This window comes from Dermacentor andersoni, chromosome 11 (assembly GCF_023375885.2).
Source record: "Dermacentor andersoni chromosome 11, qqDerAnde1_hic_scaffold, whole genome shotgun sequence".
NCBI classification, from domain to species: Eukaryota; Metazoa; Arthropoda; class Arachnida; order Ixodida; family Ixodidae; genus Dermacentor; species Dermacentor andersoni.
The window spans coordinates 89,077,486-89,103,855 of NC_092824.1; the positions used below are offsets into that span (position 1 = coordinate 89,077,486).

The window sequence follows — 26,370 nt, forward strand, 5'->3', positions numbered from 1 at the left end:
GCACAGCGTTGTCTGCCTAATAAGAAACAGTTTAGTACTTGTGTGAATACATGAATCAAATGTTACTTCTGTACAAGCACACAGCAAGCTTATACAGTAAAACTTCGTTAAACCGTACCCGCTTGAACAGTAGTTTCGTTTTAAAAGTAGTAAAGTCAAATCTCCGACTCAGTGGCGATTGAACATAACGTGTTTTGTATCCGCATAAACCGTACCAGCTTATTGCGTACATATCAGTTCACACGCAGTGTTTCCACTTTTCGTCACACAAACACGGTGGTGTATCGTCTCCATTGGGCGGCCCGCCCTCGGCAGAACAAGCCTCAGAGATCAAAACAGCCTCCAAGCGCCCTGTGCGTTTGCACATGAAGCCACATCATCAACATAATTTCGGCACCGTGCCAGGGAGCGTTGCGGCGGCATGCAAACAAGGACTCATGTCATACTGAAGCTCAGATAAAAAAAGACGCCGGGTGCTCAGCATAGAAGAAAAATTTGACATCGTTCATGCTATCGAACATGACACTGCTACTGCGTGACACTGATACCGTGCTGCTAGGCCGCAACGGCACCAAACGAAATTAACACTTTTGTCGTGCGAAGTGAATAAATACTGCATGTTCTTTCCCCTTTCATCGCACTCTCTCCGAGTTCTATTTTTGACAGTGAAGTGGGCGATCTCATGCTATTTCGGTTAAGCTGTACTACCGTATAGTATGTACTTTTTCCGAGCTTCGGCCAACTACGGGTAAACGAGGTTTCACTGTAGTTCTGCTTAAAATGAACAGCTACCCTTTTCTTTGACTTCTTGAAATTCCCATCACCTTTCCTGCATACTTCAATGCACTGATACAGTTGACTTCTGTTAATTCAACGCTGACAGACAGATTGCTGTAGATCAGCCCATTGATCTGGACTTTTGAAAAGAAAATTCTTATTGCAGTTCGATTCTTTCACACAGTCGTTCCATCCACTTTCGTTGCGCTCTATGTACACGTTCACAAACTGCAAGCCGCGACACTTGCTACTGAGGGGTTGGCTTTTCCGCAAAGCTTAGACAACTGGTGACTGAGCGCGCTTTACAGGGAAAATTTCGCCTGCAGCACGAAATTGTCACAAAACTCCGCGAAAAATAACACATTAGATTACATAGAAATAAATGTTAAGAACTGTGTGCTCCCACACAGCCAACAATGTATTCGATCCAACTGAATATTCAAAAAGGTTAATGTGCCTTTTTTCGAATCGAATACAGATATTAAAAATAATATTTGATGGTTTTCACATTTTTTGACTATTTGCACACCCTTATTAAATACCATAATTGGACATCTTGAGCTATGGTTATTGCTTGAAAATCCTCCTGTGGTGGTCGAAAATATGCATTTTTGACTGGAGGTGACATGTGTTCAACACAATCACTGTCTCCTAAGCTCCGCCAATACAGACACTACCACTAGGGGGGTCACCAGAGGGGTCAGGCACATGCGTGCTGACTGGTCAAGTACAAGTTATCCGGCCAAGGCCAATTTAGGATTGAAATAACAAATGTTTTGGCCCATAAAAATGCATGGGGCACCAGCCAGGACCTTCGGTCGGGTTCTAACTAAGCAAAAAGAAATCAGTTTAACTGGAGTCGAATAACGGAAGTCTACTGTAAACACAGTGGCTATTGGCTTGACTTCTTTGCAAGTCACGACCTTCCAGCAGTACTAAAATGGAGAAATCTTGTGAATGGTAAGGCAGTGGCGCATATAGGGGTGGAGAGTGATACCAACTGCTATGACTATGACCTCCTAGGTTGGGCAGGTCAACAAAAGTCAGGGACTCTGCTGATGCTTAATTTCAGCACAGTGATGAGAAGTGGAACAAGGTGCAGCATTTGATTGGTAATAACTCTGTCTGTACGAGGCACATTTCGAGGCTCTTTTGTGGGAAACGTACATGGGGTGACGTCCTTTAGCATTGGAAGCATTTCATACTTTTCTGAAAAGGTTCGTGGGCACCATTACTATGATTCTTTAGAGGATTTCTCCCTAAAGGGAAAGAAGGTCTAGAGGGGGTGTGTTTTTCCTAATGTTCACATATGTCAGAGGAACATTTATCCTACATTCTGCTTTCTATCCCAGCCGCTTTTACCAAGTTAGGTAGCCATGTGACATTGTTTTTACACAGATAAACTTTAATGTACAGTCATGAGCAAAAGTTTGCTTACCATGCAACCCCATGCCAAACTGCCTCTCTGCACCACCTACTAATGCTACATCTGCTATTTGAGAGCAGTGCTAGGACAGGAATGTGTCCTCTTGTGGTTCACTGGCACATGAATTTTCTTGTGCCGTGTGACGCCTTTTCATTTCTTGATTCTGCCACAAAGCGCCCAGCCCAGCTGCAAGTACTGATATAGTTCAGATGACACTGCTCTCGAGACCGAAGCAGCTTACCATGGCTACCAGAGCGCGTTACACGAGAAACAGAAAAAAAAAATAGAGAAGCCTCGTACTGAGCGAGGAAACTGACACGAACAATCAACAAGAGGACACATCTTTGGCCTCATGGACACATGCGCTGATGCACAGCGCATGTGTCCGTAAACTTTTGCTGCCGACTGTACGTGCCTGCTCATGCACATTGCAAGTTTAAATTGGAGGAGTTTTTACCAGCAGCTCTGTGCCTACTTTAGTGCACGAAAATGCAGTATACTTAGATTCTCACATTGTGTTCTTTTGCGTGTTATGGCAAATTGTTGCGGGCCTAGTTTGTTTTGACACAAACTAAAGAAAATAAAACATCCTGTCTTGTAGGCCTTGACCGGAGAGAATGCATCACCAGAACAGGCGGCAGAGCTGCTGAGTCGTCGCTTTGAGCAACCTGGTCCCCGGCACGATCCGGTCGTCCTTCTTATCGATGAGCTCGACCTGCTGTGGACACGCAAGCAGCAAGTCCTCTACAACTTGTTCGACTGGCCCACCAAGCCTAGATCCAGGCTCATCGTGCTGACCATTGCCAACACAATGGATTTGCCCGAAAGGCTCATGTCGAACCGCGTCTCAAGCCGACTGGTGAGTTTTGGTATTCGCCTGGCTGTGTAGCTGAATGCTTAAGGCATGCGTTGGGGCTAGTTGTAATTGCATTATTGGGATGCTGCACTGAAGAGATATACAATATACTAAAGAAATGAATATGCACGAGGATGCACTTCTAACAACTCTTCCTTCATGTTCTTGTCCCGATTGTGTGCCTACTATCTCTGCAGTGCTGTATCCCAATAACAATAGCTGAATGGCGTTTTACTGCTGGAGGATGTGATAACGACCGATTGGTTCATTTATTACGGTGTTAGAAATGTTGGCAACTGATGTGTCACCGGCTTCTCCCGAACTATAAATTGTTGTGATAGTAAAAGGATGATGTGATGGTGAACGAAATCTTTACAAAGTTTGCAAAGCAGTTACAGTAGGGCAGTAATGGCAGTAATTATAATAGCAGTTACAGCATACACAAGTCATAACCTGCCGGATTCGCAAATTTCTCCACTATAAGCGGTACCACACTGTAACCAAAACAGCATTTTTCACAGATTGTGCACGTGTAAAACATGTAAACCAAGCTGACACGCATGTCTGGGAATCGAACCATACAATCAAGACATGCCCTCAGTTTTATTGGCGAGATGGTTCCTCCATTTCACAAGTACCATACAGCCACTGCGAACCATTTTGTTGAGCCTGCATCAAACCACAACTTTCGCCTCAGTCTCTCGAAGAGGCAGCGCTGGTTAGGCCTAGCCAGCAGGGATGTTGCGGGGAGCTTACCCTTGGTATACGTTTGTACCGGTAGATGAATATATGTTGATCTGTCGCAAAATCACGCCAACAGGCTGCACTGACGGTAGTGCATGCAAACTGGGGTTAGATCAGCCAGCAACTTGCGCAAATGCGTATAGAAAATGTTTGTATGTGCATGTATGGTAGGAACGGCAAAAGCTCGCTTGTGTACGATGTTGTGAACTGATGGATTAGCACAACACAGTTTAAACGGGCACTGTTGTGGGGTCAACGTCGTGCGTGCGATATATGCACTTCACGACGATGCGCATCCCAACAGGCAAATGCGAAATGCACTCACAGCCTCTACCAATTTTTCCACAATGCCGCAGTTGTAAAAAAACAACAAATTGATTTTACCGTTGCAATTCTTTGTCCCGGCCTGCCGAACACGGGGCAGGCCTGATTTTTTCGACCTCCTCCTTGTATGAAAAAAACCTATCGGCGACTGCATTTACAATTGCGATAAATTTTGAATTTGGCTATATGGCAAGCCTGTTGTACATTGAACAACCAAGCAACAGTAGCTGAAGTTCCAGTTCATGCATGTGATGTAAAGGCACGTGCGTCTGTTCTGCTGGCACAGCAACACAACAAAGCCCAAGCCCATCTACTATCACTGTAGCACACCTCTTAATCTGTCTGTTCTTTTCTGTCCTGCAGGGATTGACCAGGATGACCTTTCACCCTTACAACCACAAGCAGCTGCAAGAGATTGTGTTGTCCCGAATGCAAGGCTTAGAAGCCTTCGATCCTGATGCTGTACAGCTTGTTGCAAGGAAGGTAAGGACGTCAACATTACTCGCTCTTGCTCCAGTATTATTATTTTTTTTTTTATCCTTTTTACTGCAACAGTATTTAAGAGCTCGACAAAGGGTTTACTTTGTTTGTTCATTAGGAGGGAGGCAGTGTTGCCGGCACCATGGAGAAAGGATTGAACTATAACGGCATGGCTTTCTCAACCCTTTTCACAATGCATTAGTGCAAGGTGCAGTACGTGTGTCATGTGGAACATCCAATCGACAGACTGATGACATTGGCAGTGATGCTACCCCTGCGCCAATTGCGCCGAACTGCACTGAGAGGCCAACTCTGCTACATCCTGCTACATTTCAGCAAAATATGGGAAATCTGCGCCCACTCTGCACCGAAAGGGTTGCGTGCACTTTAAAAAAAAAAAACAGAACTATGCTCTTAAGCGCCGTTTTACCACGACATCTAAAGTGGCATGGCGTGGACCAGCAGCTGCATTAGCTCCACGGTGGGCCGAGTCCAACGATCGTACTGATGTTTCTTGCTCGAGTTACCCCAACGCGTGGGGGTTGCTGAGTCAACGGGGCAACCTCAATTTTCTGGCAGCATCGCGCGAGATCCCGCGCTCTTGTGTGACCAATGTAAAACGGTGATCGAAGTTTTGGACGCTGTATGGTGTCTTGCTCGATTTTTCGAACACAACGCACACGTTGGCACAGACATGGCGTCTGTGAACAACTTTTCCGCTGTTGAATTTGTCGCCTGTCCCCCACTTTTCCTGGCCTGGCGATTTCACGATGTAAGAGTGGCGTACGGCCGCTACCAAGGTTTTAGTCAACTCGGCACCGAACACCAACTTTCGCCGCTGGATACTGACGAAGCGCCGCTAGTTAAGCCTTGCTCTATCGTATGTGCAAGGAGAGAGAGAGAGAGAGAGAAACAACTTTATTTGCCACTGTAGGGTAGGAAGTTAGGGCAGGTAGGCCTAGTGTGGCTCCCAGGTGGGGGTGACGTCTTGGGCGCACGAGACGAGTTCGAGTTGCGTTTTCTTGTCTGCTCTTGTGAGCAGCTGGTTCCAACCCTCCTCGGAGGGAGCTGGCAGTGATGATTGTGGGGGAGGGTTACCGTCGCATCCCCAGAGAATGTGTGCTTCAGTGGCGAACACTCCATGGTTGCACTTAGTACAGACGGGGTCGTAATCGCCTCCAGTTATTAAATAAAGCCTAGAATGACTGAGAATGTAATCGGTCTGCAGTCTGCGAAGCACGGTGGCTTGCGCTCGGTCGAGGTTGGGAGGTGGGCATACGCGTCTCGTCTCCTTGTAGAAGTTGGTAATGTCAGCATAGGATTTGGGGGCCTCTGCGAGCGCATCCGGGTTCACGCATACGTTCATGCAACAAAGTCATGCTGAATGTTTTCAAAACTCTTCTGAATTCTGCACATAGCACATCTAAGTGCTCCTGCGATTTTTTAAGCACATCTCAGGACACCAGCGCTTCTTCGCAGTCGACAGTAAGGACTACGATAAAGGGGGGGGGGGGGGGGGGTCATTTTTAGGGTTTGAATGTATGACCAGTGACCACTTACTGCTTTCACATGCATTGCCCACTGTAATAGCCCCGTATAGTATAGCTTGCAATCGCTTTCATAAACCTGCTCCGAAAGTCCATTTTACTGCTCTGAAATGCATTTTTGGCTGCTCCGAAATGAGTCGGGCTATTAGCATCACTGCATTGGGCGTTCCCTTTTTTTTCCGTTGAAACAGGTGGCAGCAGTGTCTGGAGATGCACGTCGTGCGCTTGACGTCTGCCGTCGTGCTGCCGAAATCGCGGAGCATTCTTTACACGAAAGTCCCAAGAAAACATCGCGGCATGTCGTTGGTATGACCTGCGTTGACCGTGCCATTCAAGAGATGTTCTCTTCGCCCAAGATCCTTGCCATGCGGTGAGATCTCTCTTCTTTGTGTTTTAAACTGTTATGTATTTTCTGTTTGTCAAACACCAGCAACATCACACAGCGGTAGCTGACTGTTGCTCCTCAAAATGAAGTGTGCAGAAAATACTAACCAGTTTGGGGAAGCAAACAGTTTTCTTCCTGAAGAACACATCTTGCGTCCACAAAACTTGTGATGCGAAAGCATTTCCTCGTAGGCTGAACCTTCCATGGTGGCTGATTGCCTATGTCATTTTGCAGCCAAGTGCAAGATTGTTGATTAAGTTTTTGGCCACTGTGGCTGCGATATAATGGAGACAATGCAAATCCGTGTAAACCATGCTTTGAGTATGGTATGGTAAAGCTTTATTCTGGTCCTTCGGAACGGGCGTCAGCACGTAGCGGGCCACTCCCACGTCGGTACAGATAGGCCGAGCCTCTCTGCTGCGTCGCAGGCCCGATGGACAGCCCATAGCTGTGCTTCAAGATCGAGGCTGCTTAGGGCAGCCTTCCATTTGGAGGACGCGAGTGCCTGTCAAAAAAAAAAAGCCCAGGCAGTCAAAATGCACCTGGTGTCTTCCACTCTGGCGTCTCTTGTAGCCCTTCAGTTGCTTCGGGTCAGTGAATTTCCCAGCCAGTCAATCAATCAGTGGCCAGCATTCAAGAAACAGTGACTCAAGATGGCAGCTTGTGTGGTAATGAAACAATCGGCATGGCAGGGACGTCTCATAGATGAAAGATACCGTATTTACTCGATTGTAATGCACACCTGTTTTCCGTGACCAAGTAAAAAAAGAAACACCCACAATTGTAACGCGCACCCGTTTGCCATGGCCTAAAGAAAGCAAAGTCCTTTGCGGTACCGCACACTTCGTTCTTTCATACAGAAATACAACTTTCTCTCATTTGGAAAAACAAAGATTTACTCTCAATACACTAAATGTGCGATAAATAACAGTCGCAGTCTTGCCCGAAAGGCGAAGCATCGATTGTGATAGCAAATTAGTAGATAGGTATACAAAAAGTAAGGATAGTAGTTTTATCAGTCGTATAAACTTCTGAACATTCGCTTACGAACTAAATTAACAAGCATAGTGTCACACACGCACAAGCAAACATAAACATGTCTCGCTCAATGACTACAGAAACTCTTTGTCAAAACGCTGGAGTGCCGAAGTGCAGTAGCGGGAGCGAGCAAATTGGTATTTGTGTCGCCTCTCGCTTCAACGCGAACTAAGTGACAAGAACACAGCACAATGCACCTAGATGCGTAGACTCTGTCTCCAACACAGATCACTTTCAAGATAGGGCCTCTCCTGTTTGTGCCTTTCCTGATTGCGCCAGTCAGGCACACAAGTTTCGGGAACTCCGAATGCCCATGATGCGGCCCGACTTCCATCCGTCTCTGCACGCGTGATCACTCCTTTTAATTGCAGCATCATGATGAACACGGCATGTCTTCGCAGTCGGCACTTCCGTGGTGATAAAGCAAACGCATAAAACTGGAAAGTGAACGGTTGACTAACCTTAGCACATATTACAGCCCATGGAGGAAGCTACGGCAGCGATGCTCGAAGCGCATATGAGGCGGCCATTTTGAAATGGCAATGACAATATGGTAATGCAGGTTTAGGGTTGCACTCTATTCCAAGGTGCATGCACCTTTGAGTAAATAGAGATTCGAGTAAATACGGCAAGTGAAGTTTCAAGAACATGATGCCAGATTTTTTTCTTGGAATACTTTCTTGCTAAAACCACTAATGTTAAACGATTTGTATCTGTGCTGCTTCCAAGGTCATGTTTGTTGAACGCCTTTAATCTGTTATACAGATGCCTCTCGCAACAGGAACAGATCTTCATGCGCGCAGTGGTTGCCGAATTTCGTCGGACAGGCGTCGAGGAGACAACCTTTTCCAAGGTCTACAACCAGCATATCACCATCTGCAGGCTTGAAGGTAAGTCTTTTACAAACAAAGCTGGACAACTACCGTATTTATACGATTGTAAGTTAACTCGAATGTAAGTCGACCTCCCCATATTGCGTGTGACAGGGGGAAAAAAAAAAGAGCATGCCCGCGGGCGCATTCCATAACAAAGGTTTATTAGTAGCTGGCATGGTCATTGCTGCTACGGTCCCACAGCACGTCGTCGTCCAGCGAAATCCTGCATTTGCATACATACAAACCACACAGAGCCGTCAGGGAGGCTCTTTTGACATGTCCGGTTGGCATAAGTTCGCAGTCTTCTGTCGCCAGCTACTCGCACTCACAGCGGAGCAAATCCTTAAAAGGCGAAGATCCAGGCTTGTCTCATGACTATGTCACATGTCACTGGCAATGACCGATCACGCATTTCGGCGACGTACACTGCAAGCTTGGCCTTCAGCTCCGGAAACTTCGGCCCGACTTCAGCCTGCGGAAACATCTTTGCTTGGCGTCACAGGTGAAAATTTTGCTTCGCTGCCGTCGCCACTCGCACCACCCATTAAGAAACATCAAACTAGCGGCCCACTGCGCAGCTATTTGTTTCTTCAGCGTAAAGGATGGCAGCCCTCTTCAATGCTGCTGTGAACAAGCGCCGAATGTTTATTGGACTCTGAGCACTCTTGACAACTGAGGAAGCACGGAATTAGGACGTGGCCGGCAGTCAAATCGAACGCATGAAACTAAAGAGCTACAAGGAAAGAAAAACACGCGAGCGGTGTCTGCTCTTCCATGAACTATTGACACACCCCCATGAGTGCTGGGTGCACTGTAAAACTCTCAAAAATATTGAAAAACCCCTTCCGAAAAGCGAACAGACGTGCGGGATAGCGGAAAGCTGTGGGTGGGGCCGTAGAGCAAACATAAAATTGTAACTACGTTGTAGCTCCCCCGATATCCTGTTGGTCCCGCTTTTTTTTTTTTTTTTTTTTTGGTTCCATGTTTTGGTTTTCAATTGAGTCTACCCCTCACTTCAGATTTTCAAATTTTAAAAAATAAGTCGACTTACAGTCGTGTAAATACGGTGCCGTATTTACCTGCATAGTGATCACACTCTTGGAATGATCGTACCCCTGAATATTGTTGTCAAAATTCGCTTTTTTTCCTTTCCCGTGTAACGATCGCACCCTAAACTTGCCACAGTGATATGTCGCGTGCCAAGTCTAGCTAATGATTGCGCTTGCCATCTGTCGAATGCTACGCGAACGACTCTTCAAGACATACCAAGCGATCTGCACACACCGAACATTCTTAAGCAGATGGCCCATTTCATTCCTTTCATCACTTTCCGCACTTCCATGAAAAAAAAGCTACAACCAAACTTGCCTTGGCTTTTTTATTTGTAGGCTTTTTAATGGTTGTGGTCAACAACAAAAAAGGTGCTTTTTGATTCTTCTCGTCTGCACTCGTGGGCACGCAACAAATCGCAAGCGGCAACGATAGTACCACGTTTACATTGATACGTTAGAAGTGTACCCTGTTCACATGTCAACGCTCGTAACACAGCTAAGATATTCGCCCACCCTTAGCGGAAGCGTGCCGTTTTAGGATAGTAGTGAACAGAAATGCTGCAGTTTCCGCAGCGTGCCCGTCATGGGTTTCTGTCACTGGCAGCCAAGCGCACCCATCTCTGTTTCTGTCCCCTCAAAGTGGTCATAGCTATGTTATTGCCGCAAACTTGCCGATAGTAACAATATTATTCATTACTGATACGGAAGAAACTGCTTCAATGCGCATAATGTACTCACGAGAAGAAAAAAAAAATTTTTCATTCCGCACATTCAGCTTTCTCCGCCAGCCGCCATTTTTGTTTCGTGTCCCGCACTGTTGCAGCGGCAGCCGCCTATTTGTTGACCTGTTCTCATCCCGCAGCGAACGCAGGATGAAAAAAAAAAAAGTTTTCTTTTCGCAGGAAATTTAACCCGCGTAATGATCGCACCCCTCAATTTGCATCAATTTTTTTTTTTTACAATAAGGTGCGATGATTATGCGAGTAAATACGGTACTCGCACTTGAGTAGTACATGGGGCATTCAAAAAATTTTGCAACGTCTTGCACAGCATGCGCGGATTCGCACACAAATACCTGAAGAGCGTGTGCTTCTTACAAACAGCTTTTTATGTATGCATTTGCTGTTATTTCATCGCAGCTTCTTTGGCCACTTTCAAGCACAGAAAAAAGAAATTTTGTTTCTAGTAGAAAATTTAACATTTTCGACGAGAAAATGTAACGTGGAAAGAATGCGTACAAATCAATCAACGAACCTAGTAGTGGTACAGTAAGTACTCACTTGAAGTTTCACAGAAAGTATTTATTTCTTTGGCTGAAAGTACTGCAGCAGTGTAGCCTGCTTCTTATTGGCAGCCACGTGCTTAACCATGGCGTCCTCAACATAGTCTAAACGATCCGCAAACAATAGGGTGGTGCCTTCTGTTGCGCCAAAGTGGTGGCATAGAAAGGCCAAAGCAGCTACAGCCTCAGTTGAAGTTGGGAGCGGGGCAACATCAGCGCTTGCGGCACCAACCTCGGCAGCGTCTTTGTTTGGCTGCTACTTCCACTGCGATCTCTACATCCGTCATTCGAAGCATGTTGAAACGCTGTCAGTAACAAAGTTTTAAGTGGCGTCTGCCGTGGCTTCTACGAGTTGAGCCCAGTAAACACGCACTGTCACAGGTCTTTGTGGAAGCGAACTGCCATTCCTCACGAGGCGCAACAGACGCGGAGCGCAGCACCAAGGAGGAGTCAGTGTGGCAAATGCAATGCGTAGTTGACGTCGAACTAGCCAAGCCACCATGTGCATGCGCCGCCACATTCAAATGGCGCCGTCAGCGCAGTTGATGTGTGCAGCTGTAGTGCACAGCAGTCCACGTGGTCTGGAGTGGCGAAGTTCGATATATCCATTTTACGTCCGACCACTTTTGAAATCAAAAATTAAAAGTGCATGGGATTTTCCAAGCGATATAGAAAGTGTTCGATATACATGTACGCAATAATTTGATATATCCATGTTCGACATATTGAGGTTTGACTGTACTTTGAAATTTATAGTTGTATGATGCTGTTTGCTAATGCATTTTTGTTACAGCTCATTATTTTTCCTTTCCGTTATGTACAGGAGTAAAGCCGCCAACCTTTTCGGAGGTTTCGAGCATCAGCTCTCGTCTGTCAAGCTGCCGACTGCTACTGTCAGAGCTCGGAACAAACGATCTCTTCCACAAGATCCAGTTGAATGTCAGCGTTGATGACGTCAACTATGCACTCAAGGAGACGTAGCTCGACATTCCATTTAATTTTTATTCGTCTGTAATTGCCACCTTGTTGAGAATGGCGTCGTGTGGTAGTCTTCAGTTGTTGCAGTGGGACCTCTGTCATTTAGCTCCCAGAGAATCTCTGAAACAGTCTTGTTCTGCATGCAGGTTCACTTGACTGAAATATCTGCAAGATGAGTACGTGTACATTTCCTCTATTCCATAATCTATGACATATTGTACATAGCACCACTCTGCTTGATGTGATAAAACTTAAGTTTGCATTATAGGGCAAGCTCACCCTTAATGTGTTACGCAGAACGCTAGCTCAATGGCAGATTAGTTTGAGTGAATAGTCAAAACATGCAGACTGCTTTGTGCAGATGACTGGGTCATGTGAAATGCCATTGACTTTTTAAACACAGCTACACTGTTTTTTGTAGTTGGATAACATAGGGCCATGGAAGTGAGGAAGATTCCTAAATGACATCAACTTTATTCAAGTGAAGGCAGCTTTAAGATGATGGACTGGGTGTATAAGTGGAATCTTGATAAACGGAACTGCTGCTTAAACGAAACACCATCCTCATGGTTGGTCGGTTTTGTAGTCATGCAACGCTCTCTGAAATGTGTCTCAGTAAATGAAATTCCTGATAAACAGAACCAATTTCCCTGGTTCCTTGAAGTTCCGTTTAAAGAGAATCCGCTGTATAGTTAGCACTCTAATCATGCCAAGTCAAACTGATGAAACTTAACCTTTGTTGCTGTTACTCTTTTCCTATTGACGATTCACTGTTTTGAGCTGTGTATGACAATGCAAATACTTTTGTGCTAGTGTGGTTGCATTAGCCTCAAGTTATACTTTTTATTGCACTGGGAATTTTTAATTTCTTTTTTCTTGAAGAAAATGGTAGCCATTTTAAAAGGAAGCTTCATCTTAAGCTCAACTCTGCTTTGTAATTTGAATGCAGTTTGCCGAATTTAGAAACTGAAGCCTTTTTCTGTATATTCTATGCCAAGAGTCGCAATATTTTGAATATTTAAAAACTGCGTACTTATGCTCTGCAACCAATGTAAGATTAGATTAAGAAGTTTCATAAATTATATCCATTTGAATGTTTTAGGTGGGCAAAATTTCTAAAATTAAATTTTCCAGGAAACTGTTGCATTTTAATAAAGTGGCTTAAAGTCTCGCATTTAAGGGGGGGGGGGGGGGAATTGGCATGTCATTAAGCCAGGTATAAAATGTTATTCAAGTTATGGATGCAAATGTGAGAGCATTTGTTGTTTCTCAATTATTTTAGATAATGGAACCCATATTTGGGTTTGAAACAAGTCACCTTCTGAGGAGGACAGATGCAAACAAGTCCCGCAAAGTTGTGCAACTGTTCTTGACAAGGCAGTTAGTGTTGTAAAAGGAGTTGTTTTGCAAGCGAGGATGTTTATGCTATTGTTGTTTAGCAGCCTTTTACATTTTGCTGTCATTGACATTCAATCACTGTTGAGCTTAGAGTTATTTGTGGCTTCTTGTTTTATTTGCAGTTAGTCTTGAGATATTTCTTTAGTCTGTTTATAGAAGTGCCTGCTATTTTTTGGCAAAAACTGTTTGGTGGAAGACATTTCATAGAAATGCTTTTGGACACTTTTTGATGAAACCTGTTCGGAGAAGACGTTTTTAGAAACTTTTTGAAATGTTCTTTTTCCCTCTTTATGACAAAACCTTTTTGCTGAATACATTTTTAGAAAAGTTCTTGCAGTGTATTTATGCTTTTGGTGAGGCCCATTGTTCTAGCTTTAATGGCATTCCACTAAGATGTTCACTATAGTTTTACTGCTGCTCTTTTAACTTTGTATACAGGACATGTTTTCAAGGCAGTAGAATCAGTTGGTCTATGAACTTTTTTAGTTAGCATAGGTTATATGGTTTTCAAAGTGTGTGTGTGTATGTGTGTGTGTGTGAGAGAGAGAGACAACATTGAAGCTTAAAAGAAGCTCATTTGCTTCATAACCTTTTCAACAAGCCGTTTTTGTTTTGCTGTGTTGTGATCACTTTGCATGCGTTATTCAATGCTAATGCCGTCATGTTTTGTCACAGCCCAAATGAACATAGAATGGCTGCAATTCTCATGAAAAGGTGAGCTATTCACTGCCATGTGCCGTTTTGAGACTCCTGAAGTTGTCGCATGTAATATCTAGAGAACACTTCTAGTCCAAACTTGCAACTCTCAACAAGATTTGTGATGCTGCCATGAATTTCCAAAGCTCAGCATTGCTATCCAGACAGTGCTTGACTTGGGTGTTGTTCCTGAATAAATCAGTGCAAACAGAATGTGCAAGAAATTTTTTTTTTCTTTCACATGTAAGACCAGTTCGTGCCAAAAGCTAAGGCATATTATTCAAGAATGGAAGTACGACGTATTGCTTCATCATTTGTGACAGATTCTTGTTCAGTCGCAGCTTCGTGGTCTGTTGAGCTAAAATTGAGATACCTTTCCCTGTAGCAATTTTCAGCACCCTTTATCGCGACAACTAACATTTGTCATCGATGTGCTCAGGTATTTACATCTCCTGGCATCTTCTCCTGCTGAATTGTCTACTCATTTCTAAAACAAACTTGGTGAAAGTTTGACAGCACTTATCTCAAGACTGGTTCTCGTTTTAAAATTAATACCAAGTGTATGTGCCTTCACTTTAACTGCTATATGTGCCCTAAATTAAGTTTAAATGTTACTCCAATTTTATTTAGTCAATTATGCATTTTCGTTTCTTCTGCAAGTACTATCTGCAAGTAATTGTGCTATCTGCTACAGGCAATTTCTAAAAATTCTGCATAGCTCATTTTGACATACGCAGAATGTTCAAGACTTTTCAACTCCGAATTTCCAGTTATTCAAGGAGACATCGGCATGAGTTCTACGAGCATTCTGCTTCATAAAGTGCACTGTTCAATTAATGACTACTCGTATAGGACTTTTATTATTCCGCTGTCGAAAAAGGACTGTCCCACCTTCAAAAAAAAAATACTGCAAGGCCAAACTTGGGTTATCAAAAATACTAGTCCTTTTTTGATTGAGGAAAAGCCAGATGGAATTCTCACTAGAACACTGCAAAATTTCCTTTTAACACCTTCACCAACAGCACAATGACACAAAGGACATCTTGTACAGCACATGAATGTATTTTGTAACAGTGTTATCGAGACAGACATTGGAAATGTTTAAAAATGGTAAAAATAGTTAGTATTAGCAAAAACGGTTGTTTTTGCTACTGCATGGAATATTGTACACACAAAGCAACATGCATTGGATGGACATCAGGTCATTAGCAGTCAGTCTATTGATTTACAAGACGCCTAAGCACATCAAGACAGTCGAGAGAAAGATTTAGTAATAAAGCCTCCATTTCAAGCACTTGCAATATGCAAGGATGCCTACATCAGGCAACTGTTGCGACTGATTCGAATGAAGTTTATTTATACCGAAGGAGAACATTCAGTTGTACTAAATGCTGGAAGCAGATTTTCGCATCTAAACGCGAGTTTTTATTTTTATCCAGAAAAGCAATGCAAATCAGGAGACATGAGAATTAAGCATCATGTTTACAGCTTTGCAACTCCTGATGAAAACGCAACCATTGCAGTTCTGTAAACAAAAGATTTTAGGCATCTAAAGCAGGCCATATAGGCGTGCAATACACTACTGTTGGCAAACAATTTGTAAATAGCTCTTATGCAGACGTCACAAACTGGTAAAAAAAAAAATGAAACGTCATTTAAAATTTTCCTATAGCACTTCTTGTCATGCAGAGTTAGGACTAAGATGCGACTCCAATATAACAAAGATCTGCCCCCAGTAGTCACCAGAATTTCACTTCCTCTTATGCAACAGGGCAGTTTCCTTCAGATCGTTTTGTCATTTGCGTAATGAACGCATGTCAAGGAGTTTCACATTCATTTGAGCTAGGACGGAGCTAAAGGTTTCTCGCAATTGAACATTGCACCATAAAATTGCACAGTTGTTGCAGCAGTTTTGAGCTAGGCATCTTCAAGCATTACACGAGTAAAATTAGCTCCAAATTTTCTGTTTAGCAGATACTCCCAACATGGTGCAAAGTGTGCGGTTTGACACTTCAAACAAGCCACTTCAAGCGTGCATTCCAGTCTGTGTGCAAGTTGATTCGTACCGTCAGGAAGTGCAACAAGAGAAATGACTCAATCGCATGCAAGAGTATCAATACACTTTTAAAAAATGGCAGAAAAAGGAGCCAGGGATATAAAACTACATGTGCTTGCAATTAACCCCCTCCTCCACGAGCTGTTGTTCTTTCATCAGTGGAAGATGCTTTAACCGAATGTCACGCACTGTGCTGCTTCAGAAGTTTAAGCCTAGTACTAATAACAACTGTAAATTGTCAAAGATCTAAATAAATATGACATTTGCAGTTTCATGCAAATAGTAATATTGTAGTAATAGTAACACAAGCCCATTTAGCCTAACTAAATTCCTGTTCTCACACAGCATTGGGCCGTGAGAGAGACTATCAGATGGCACAGGAGCTGTTAAAAATTGAACCCTGTAACAGGAAGCATGATAAAATTAATATGCACCTGTAGAAAGTTATGCAAGACCGTCTACACAGGGAATTTCATTATGCAACAGCATTTTATTTGCTTTTGATATGTATGACTATTAAATTAACCTTTTGCAGACTAAACATTGTCGAGCACTTATGCTGGTTAGTTCCCCAAATGTAAAAGTTCCCTGCACTGATTAATAATTAAACCATTACACAGTTCACCAAAACCTAGAGAATATACAGTGCATAACAGCAGCAGCACAATCGTGAAACCAGATATTACCTCTTACCGTTTGAAATGAAAAGAGGAATGCACCTAATAATTTAACACAGTGAGATCTCATCAAGGATCATGTACTTCGGGAACCAAGTATTCTCGCTACATGCCTGGTCGCAGAAAGAATACTCACATGGCCCTAAAACTTCATGTGTTTGTTTTCTAGCTCCATAACCAATAAATGTTCTTTAAAGAACGTGAGAGAGGGGGCATACAGTGCAAGGTTAAGGCACGTGGTTAATGTATATGAAATGAGTAGTCAGCATCACAGCCCATGAAGTGGGAAAAGGGGTTGGTCCCACATTTGGCGACAGGCTGCCACTTGTGACAGCTTACGCATGGAAGACAAAACATTTTAGAAACCTCCTTTTGCCACGATTTCACATGCCCAATCATTAGAGGATCTTATTAGCTGCCAAAATGTAGCGTTCACGACTTACTGACACCGTAACATGACATGCATTAAATGTGAGCAGTGTGATATAGTCAGTGGAAAAGCATACTCAGCTGGGCTTTTCACGTCACAGAAAACATAAAAGTGCATATCGGTGCACCAATTTCTGCCACTACTATTTACATGTTCAAGTGTTGTTGCGACCTCGCTTAGTTAAAATGATATGTGACCACTTCCAAGTGTTCCAAGCGGGACACAGGAAACAACAGTGTTCCTAAACTATGCAAGTCTCTGTAAAAAGAACCATTAATCACCAGCGCGTTGTTACAGCAAAGTAACATGCGCAGAAGGAAGGCAATACATCAATACTCAAACAACTTGAGTAGGAATTGAAACACCACTTAGTGATATGTTCTAAGTAGATATTGTGTTCAAGAACGCTCCATGCAAAAGGCAAAAACATTTGACAACCTGAAACAGAAATCATGCGGGCTGTTCTGCGTTGGTTTCACAGTGTACAGCCAATGTCAAAAGTTCTAAAGCCACATAACGATTTGTCACTATAGCCAGTTATGGTGCTCCTGTATTGTGCCAGAGATTATATGAAGATTAGGAGAGCGAACGGCGTTGTCTGGCATTAATGCAAGAAATGTTCTATGGTGCATCAGTACATTTCCCGATCATATGATTCTGAAATGCAAGGTTAAACCACGAATTGAACCCCCAAAAGCAACACGGAAGCTATCAGAGACACAACAGCGGGGGGGGGGGGGGGGGGGGGGGGGGGGGCGCGCTCCAGATTAATTTTAGGCACCTGTGGTTCTTTTAACATGCACCAAAAGACCCGTACGTAAGCACTTTTGCATTTCACCACATTAAAAATGCAGCTGTCGAAATTTTCAACAAGGACTGTAGCAGCTTACAAGCTACAAATACATGAATGCGCTTGCTGTTTCTAATCCTCAAATACCCGTAAATGGAATTGACATCACTTTTGTCAGGTAAGAATAAAAGAAGTGGCATTTCAATGCCGAAATGCTGGAATGCAAATTCTTTGTAAACACACACAATAGATAATTATAAGAGGCACCACTAAGCGAATTCTATAAAACATGCGAGTAGCAATGACGTACTGTGACATTGCATGTCTACATGCATCGCAAACAAAACAAGCATAAAAATACAAGAAAATATAGAAGTGCTTCCCCTGCCAAACTAAGGAATGCCTTTTTTCTTCTAGTCTCAGCGGGCAGTCTTTGTGTGACCTGTACAGTGCACGAGATTCTCAGAGGCCATATGATGGCAGTCTTGTGATGTGGAGCTGTAGAAACTGTGACCAGCCGTACCCTGTTGCATACACAACATTAAAAGAGCTTGAAAACGATGCACAGAGAGGGTGCTTTACATTGGGCAGTCCTGTCCAAACCGACATGAACAGATATGACATGAAACTAACATGAAAAGACATCCAAGCACTATTTTAGCACTTAAAGGTATGACAAAAGTGACGATGAACTACAATGTATATGGAAATTTTGTGCTGGTTAGGCAGTTTTTGGCAGCTGTACTGTTTACGAAGTAATGGCAAGGCACAATTTCAAGCTTGTCCACATTAAGCACTCTTCTACAAGTATAGTCTGAGCTGCTGATATCCTTTCCAAGTATACGAAATTCAGTATTTCAATGTTTTGCAACACTGGGCCTCTTCATATTTTTTTCTGACAACTGAGCACCTGCTTTGTTCCTTAATGTCATCCACTACAAACTAACAAATTTGTTTTCAAGGTGCATAAAGAGTGCAACACGTGGACAGTTGACCAAACATCAAAACCCCACTTTCACCACTCTCACTTTCTTCCCCATGTAAATGCAACAAATTTTATGCAGAGTAGTGCATGCATGGTAAAACCACTGGTGGTACTCTCGCATGGTCACTTTTGCGAGGTCTCACATTAATCAGCATGGGACACGTCGCACACCTGGCAGTGTTGCTGGAACTGTGCAACGACGGCAAGCTTGGCCCTCCACCAGGAACACCGTTGTCCGTATACACTGGCGGCATCCAATGTTGTCATTTGAAATATTGCAACAGTGACTGTGTATCCCCAGTGCAATGATCGTGCAAGAATACTGCCCCATATCTACATTCACCTTGTATTTGAACAGCTGAACCCAAGGCACCTACTTTGTAAGAACGAAGCTTGACAATCACAGCTGCATTTGCATTTGCTGCAACTCCTGCCTCTATATATAAAAAAAATATTGCTGCACTTCTGCAACAGTGAGTACAACGAGAACATACCTCAGTGCACAGCTCTCCAGGAGAACAATTGCACAACAGATGTCAGCTTGTGTGCCCATTTCAACAACACAGTTTCGCAGCAAGAGCACCAGAGGAAAATCTGGTGCTTATGTCCACGCATTATGTCCACCAGTATGGTGGCTAAACCAGCGTGGAAATGACGTCGGTCCATGGATTTGTCTAAACTTCTGCCCTTTGGCTGCGAACAGCCTTTTAGCTTTTTTGTATTACCATTGCTGGAGCCACTTGCTTGTCGCAGGTTCATTGAATGGCAATGATCAACCTTACTTAGCTTACAATTTCTACCATTTGTATGCAAAAAAATATAAAGACTTCAGCATATCAGAAAGATTTATCCACGGCAAGCGTTACTGACCAAATATCATATAGACTTAGTGATATACTCAAAAGTGTTCAGATTTACGAGCCGGAAATTTCATGACAAAATTATTCAGCTGTTAATGTGAAACACTTGCTCTAAAGACCGTTCTAAAAACATAGCAAGGCTATCCTGCCAAACAGCAAAACTGTAAGAACACTAAAAAAATCACAATGCACTTTCCCAACGATGCTATGTGAAATTATAGAAAAATCCATGCACCACCCATAATTTCCACAGTGATGAACAGCTGCTCTCCCAGATTTTCCTCAAGTAATCTTAGAATGATAATCAATGCCTTAAACAAGCCAAGGTGATGACTATTCATGACCTGATTGTGAACAGAACAATAAAGGCAAGGCATGGAAGGGAGTGGCAATAAATGCTACATTGGCATACTAACCAGACAAGAATCAGCTGTGAAGAAAAAAAAGGATTCTGTGCCCGTGCCTGCATGGTGCAAGCCAGAGTGCGGCTGAGATATGTATATGTGGTATGGACATGGGTGAATGTGACGATGCACTTGTGGCTAATCAGTTCATCACAGAGTGGTTGCAACAGAGGCCAGTATGAACAGATTGCTCACAAAGTTTGGGAAGACTGTGACAACACGAGGCTGAGTTTTGAGCAGGCCATGTGTACGAATGGTAGGCACGTGAACAAACAATGAGCTGAACTGTAAGTCGAAGTCCTAAGCTGGACCTTGACTGAAGTACCATGGCAGTATTGTTTGGATTGTTCAGGATTGGGATATGAAATAATCTAACTACGAAAAAAGCTTTGGTTGGCCAGCAACCATATGTACGCCTTGTGCAAGATAGTGTGAAAAAAGTGAACTCGCTGAACTATGCTTACAAATGATCATTTAGACAGCTTTGCATTAGGATACCAAGTGCCATCACTTGGATCTAGCTTTGCTGGAAGACATTTTAAAGGGCCAATTGCCACAGCAGGTCTGGAAACGTATTCTGAGACGATCACTTTGGCGATATCATCGCCCTTGCATGACGCAGTGCTCAACCAGCCAATCAGCGTGTGCCTGATGGCCAAAGCGATAGTATCGCCAAAAGTGATTGTCCCAGAACGTGTCCCCTGGACTGTGATATCATACCAGCCAAAGGTTGTTTGTCCTTGTACAGTCACGCGTACCTCCTCTGCACCAATTTGAAAAAGCACACATCATCGTAACACTCAAGCTTCAAAAGAACCGTTTTGGGCAAATCCATCTGTACTTCAGGGCCTCACCAAATACTGAGCCTGATAGAGGTAGTTGGCCAAAGGCAGATTTGCCATGTTGAGGTTGAGATGGTTAGCACTGAAGCAAAGTGATGGTTGATCCTTCTCTTATAGCGAAAGGAGAATGCTTGACAACTGGAAACTCTAACCTCACTTAACTACGGTTGCAAATAGAGCCGTCCTAATGGCTTCTGCCTCAAGGCACCGCGACATGTCGCGAGCTGGATCCGCACCAGGATGCGGCTGTGGCAGTGCATGCCTCGAAGCCTCGGCAAGCCACGCGTCACCAATGCCATCACCCCACTCCTCGCACATGTTGTGCAGTGTGCTGCAGGCGGCCACAATGCTCGGCATCAGGTCGACGCCGCTGCCGTTGTGACGCAGCAGATACGGGAAGCGCGCCTCGAGGTGCCTGAATGCCACCTCGCCAACCGAGAGAACCTCACAGAGGGCACGGTTGAAACGGAGCTGCCGTTCGTCCGGGTTGAGGAACGGCGTGATGATCCAGTTGCGCAGAGGGTAGCCTGCACCCGCAGCAAGAACCCTGTGCGTACGTCCCACTTGGGGATTGTCCTCGTCGTGGCCGACGAAGAGTGTGCCTTCCTCGCCCTTCTTCCAGAGGCTGGAGCTGCGCAAGACCTGGGACACCTGTGTGCTGCCAGGCCAGCCGATGTTGAGATCCCAGAAACGGCGGTCAGCGCCGACAACGGCTTGTACAACGATGGAGTTCCAGCCTTCTGGGTTGGTGTACTCGCCAGAGTCGTCGTCTGGTGGTGGCTGGATGGGGACGTGTGCAAAGCAGAGGGCGCCAGCGCACTGTGGAAGGCCAGCCTTTTCGCGAAACTGGTCAGTGATGTCATCAAGGTCTTCGTCAAAGGGTACCTAAGCATGAAATGCAATACCATCTGTTTTAACAGCAATCAATAAAATTGGACTAGCTATTAGTGAGCTATTACTTCAGTTTGTATGTTGCAGAAAAAGACAACATGAATGAAAACAAAGCCTTGACCTGGCAGATAACGCAAGATATCATTCAATATCTAGTTTCTGTTCTAACCACGGCCATGCTATCCAGCTGTTCCTACCCTGCAGACTGCGCAAGAAGAATAATGGCAATAGAGGGCTTCATTTCTCTGTTAGTTGCCAACACATGAAGACATCAGACGATAATGAAGCCAAGGAGAGCATAAGGAAAATTGGGCAACTCACAGCCTTAGTTTCAATTTGGACAAAGCTGATTATTTTTCTATAATTCAAACAATATAAACACTGCAAACGAGGCAACAGCATTTTGCTCTTTTTGTTGTATGAGTTGGAGCTACAGTCACTGAGACGTTAGTGAGTGTTGCATTGATTTATGTCTCTTGTCAATTACGCAAGGGCACTAGTCGCGTCAAACATGACGTGCTCTTGCAGCACTCGTCTTAGCCAAGTTGGATAGCCAACTGGAGCGGCTAACCAGTTGTGGCCTTTTGATTACCTGCACAAATCGGGGCATCAGCACCTTCACGACTGCTGAACAGAACTCCCGCACGATGGCGCCGACCGTGTCGCCTGTCACTCCGAAGGCCCTCAGCAATGCCGGGTCATCCCAGACCTTGCCGAGACGCCAGAGCGCTATGGCGACGCGCTGTTCGTAGGGCGGGTGGCCACCGTTGGCTGCCTGGTCCATCGTCATGAAGGGCTTGAGTTCAGTGAGCAGGAAATGGTAGAGATCCTTCCCGACCCTGAACGTGTTCAGCCAGACGTCGTCGCCAATGAGTCCCGGGGTCAGGAGGCGGTCGTTGGCGTCCTGCGACCCGTCGTCCAGCTCAGTGTCGCCCTCGTAAAGACCGTCGACGATGTCTGCCGAGGACGAGACGTGGTTAGAGTTTGCCACTCGGTTCGGGCACAGGTCCCGGCCAAGGCCGGCCGAGAAGGCAGTCTTCAGGATGCTCATGAGAAAGTGGATCCTGGACTGTCGTCTCTGGACGCGACGCAAAAGCATCGTGTTCTGCACCGCGTACGTGCGACGGTCCAGGATCATCCGTCTTCGGCGCTTACGGAGAGCATGCAAGAGGAGCATCTGACAGCCGATCACGGCGCGCAAGTCCTTTGTGTCTGATATGAGCAGCGGTCGAGGAGTGCTGCTTCCGCTGCTCGACGACCCCAGGCTCGGGGGCGAGCGGGTCTGTTCCGCGGTCGTCGACGACATAGCGTTTCTTGACGCACCGCTTGGTGTTGGCGCGCACACACGCTTTTCAAATGACGGTACGGATCGAGCGCGTCAGGTGCAGGTGACACTCTCGCTAGCGCTGCGCGCAGGACGTCAGGACTCGCAGTCTCTCGGCAGGCGTACTGCTGTCCCCGAGGTCCGAACCATGGCGACGACGAGAGCTCGGCTCGTTGACGAGAGAGAGGGAGAGAGAGAAAAGGATAAGAATACACAAAAAAATCGCAACGTGAGAGCTGCAATGGCTAAACCTGCTTCCGCCGCCGCTGTCACGGGCGAGAACGCAGCATTCCCGAATGGGACGGTCCCACAAGAATCGGCGTCTCCGTCGAGAAGTTCGTTCACAGCTGCCGCTCCGTCATTCGCGATACCTTCGTCGCATCGTCCGTCGCTTGTCAGCCACGCAAAGCGGCACGCATCGCTTGCGAAAGCAGAAGAAAAAAACTTGTCGGGCCGAAGTTCGACGCGGCGCTTTTGTACTTTTGTTGTTTTGAACTGGACCCTCGGGCTAAGACTCCGCCTTCATTCCACAGGTGGCGCAACGCAACGACGAGGAAAACTTTTTTTCTTCCTTTATTTTCTTTGCATTTTGCTGCGCTTTTGCGATTTCGCGTTAACGCATTGCGAAAGTTAAACGCTAGTACAGTTGCGGTAAACAAAAATTATACCTCAGCCATAAGTAAACACTAACTTGAGACTTCTTGTTGCAAATCAAGCATAAACTATGGGTTTTACGTGCCGCTGCAGCGCTGCGGTAGTTAAAAAAAAAAGCGCGCGTAGTTTGTACGCGTTATACGTGGCGTTACGTCGTAATGTTAAGTTATTGCGCAATAACGCAGAGGTTTAGCTAATATTAGGGAATTTTAGATAATATCAACAGAATACGCAGGCTCGTAATAACAAATAAAAACAGTTCGGCAGCATGTTACGTTCCTGTAACACGTGAAGGCGAAATCCTGCTTCAGGTGGGTCAAACTTCTCGAAAGACATATCGGGCCGCAATGTGAAGTAAACGTATGGCGCTGTATGTCGACCTCGACTACATGTGCGAGCACCTAATGCACCACCTAAAGGTTATTTAGTTCTTTCTTCCTTATTTTAAACAGAACAGCGCGTATTTTGACAGGAACAAGAAGGGACACGGACGAGCGCTGACTTGCAACTTCAGTTGCAAGTCAGCGCTCGTCTGTGTCGCTTCTTGTCCCTGTCAAAATACGCGCTGTTCTGTTTAAAATGGCTTACCAACTCGCCCAAACGTCCGTTTTAACGAGTTTCTTTCTTTCGTTTCTTCATTCATGTTCAGCCATTGCATCTTTGTTTGCTTACACGCGCATGAGCCATTCCTGATGATGATATTTTGTGCATCACTGGACTAGACACCGCCTTTTTTCGGGTATGAACCATATGCACGGTAACGAGCCACTTAAGACTTTCGCCTTAAAAAGAAACGCAGTCGCCCGTGCTAACTGGCAGCAATCGAATGTGCATCAACGCTTGGGTTACGAAAGCTCGTACCGGTTTAGCAACCAAAAGTAGCTCTGATTCAAGGCGGAAATAGATTCCTTAAACTGAACAGCTTCCAGTGCATGTATCAATAACTTTAAGCAAGCTGGCATTGCTTCGGCATTATGTTTGCATATTATAATTGCGGTCGACAGCTGGAATAAAGGATTTGACTTAATACTATACCACAGCCAGGCCACAAAGGTATAGAATCAGTCCCTCGTGGCTCTTGGCGCTTGCTGAGACATGTGCCAGCAGGCATCTAGTGCGATGGAACGGCTCATTCCAAGTCCAAATATGGCTCATTCCAAGCTCATTCCAAGTCCAAAGGTCTACGACATTTGGACTTGGAATGAGATAAGTGACTGCAATTAATTTGTGCGCATTGAATGAAATGCATGCTTAGAAGAAGTATTCAAGCTGTTAAACTGGGATGGCTTAGGAGTAAGGATAGATGGCGAATACCTCAGCAACCTTTGGTTTGCCGATGACATTGTTCTGTTCAGCAACACTGCGGATGAGTTACAACAAATGATTGAGGACCTTAACAGGGAGAGTCTAAGAGTGGGGCTGAAGATTAATATGCAGAAGACAAAGATAATGATAAATAACAGGGCAAGGAAACAAGAGTTCAAGATCGCAAGTCAGCCTGTAGAATCTGTGAAGGGGTACGTAGAGACAGGAAGAGAGCGTTTGGATCAGAGAGCAAACAGGTATAGACGATATTCTAATAAACATCAAGAGAAAAAAAAATGGCGCTGGGCAGGTCTTGCAATGCGCGGATTAGATAACCGTTGGACCATTAGGGTGACAGAATGGGTACCAAGAGAAGGGAAGCGCAGTAGAGGACGGCAGAGGACTAGGTGGTGCGACGAAATTAGGATATTTGTGGGTGCTATAGTTGTAATCGGTTGGCGCAGGACAAGGGTAATTGGCGATCGCAGGGAAAGGCCTTCGTCCTGCAGTGGACATAAGTAGGATGCTGATGCTGATAATGAATATGGAATAACCAGCGCCTCATGAGAGCGACTACAGTATAGAATCACCTTTCAAACAGAAACCCCCTAGCCCTTCCTCTCAAGGGAGGCCCAGACCGCTTCCAGCAGAGGCTCAAGATCACACGCGCAAATCGATCTCACTGCGACGTGTGTGTACGACTGCACCGATTTATTTTCGCCGCCGTCGCATATGTACTGCCTGCAACGTCGCCGATGATTGCACGTGACCTAGCTAGCTCAGGAAATTGTCCAATGCGCTGCAAAGAGAGAAAGAAGAAAGGTACAACCACATATCTACGACACAAAACAATAATTAAATAACTGTTTGAGTTATCTTACATTTCTTCTTTCTTTCATTTTGAGCTATATAGGTATACGTACCCGATGCTTAACCCGGTTCTCGGCCAACCTCCCGGAGTACATTCTAGGCACTATATACCCGGAATGAGTTCGGGACTCTAAATTTTAGGTTCTACATCTACATCCAAAAAACAGCATGCATTAAAACCGAAATGCGACGGAATTAAATAAGACTTATTTATTCATTGAACTTGTACCTGATACTCTTCCCGCGGCATTGTGCAAAGCCTTGTGTTTAATTCGCGAAAGCTGGCGTTTCATCTAGCTTGCTGAAGTAGTCTTCCTCTGTTACAGAAATCCACTGAAATCCTCTGTTACAGAAAAAAAAAAAAGGGGGGGGGGTGCAGAACCTTGCAACATTAACTGTGCGCGCACGTCTCGGCCGAGGCGAA

The 26,370-nt window shown here is 44.8% G+C and overlaps 2 protein-coding genes across 2 annotated transcripts in view; one reads left to right on the top strand and one right to left on the bottom strand.

Annotated features, from left to right (window-relative positions):
• Orc1 (origin recognition complex subunit 1) overlaps positions 1-14,071 on the top strand; it is a 35,709-nt gene extending 21,638 nt beyond the window's left edge. The window contains exons 13-17 of the mRNA XM_050167689.3: positions 2,805-3,062; positions 4,491-4,610; positions 6,346-6,524; positions 8,343-8,467; positions 11,610-14,071. Of these exons, the coding sequence (XP_050023646.1) occupies positions 2,805-3,062; positions 4,491-4,610; positions 6,346-6,524; positions 8,343-8,467; positions 11,610-11,767 (840 nt within the window). The 3' untranslated portion in view covers positions 11,768-14,071. The remainder of the gene's footprint in view (positions 1-2,804; positions 3,063-4,490; positions 4,611-6,345; positions 6,525-8,342; positions 8,468-11,609) is intronic.
• Positions 14,072-17,776: 3,705 nt separating this feature from the next.
• Positions 17,777-24,020, bottom strand: LOC126517881 (uncharacterized). The gene is made up of 2 exons (XM_050167696.3): positions 22,386-24,020; positions 17,777-21,787 (listed from the first exon to the last, which is right to left on the bottom strand). Exons 1-2 carry the CDS (start codon positions 23,097-23,099, stop codon positions 21,056-21,058), a joined length of 1,446 nt encoding a protein of 481 aa, XP_050023653.1. The 5' UTR covers positions 23,100-24,020; the 3' UTR covers positions 17,777-21,055.
• Between the last annotated feature and the right edge of the window lie 2,350 nt (positions 24,021-26,370).

Excerpts from the sequence above, each read along its gene's own strand:
- LOC126517881 (XM_050167696.3), bottom strand. The coding sequence starts at position 23,099 with ATGTCGTCGACGACCGCGGAACAGACCCGCTCGCCCCCGAGCCTGGGG. Across the intron at positions 21,788-22,385 it reads TGATGCCCCGATTTGTGCAG|GTACCCTTTGACGAAGACCT; the intron begins GTAATCAAAAGG and ends TTTCATGCTTAG.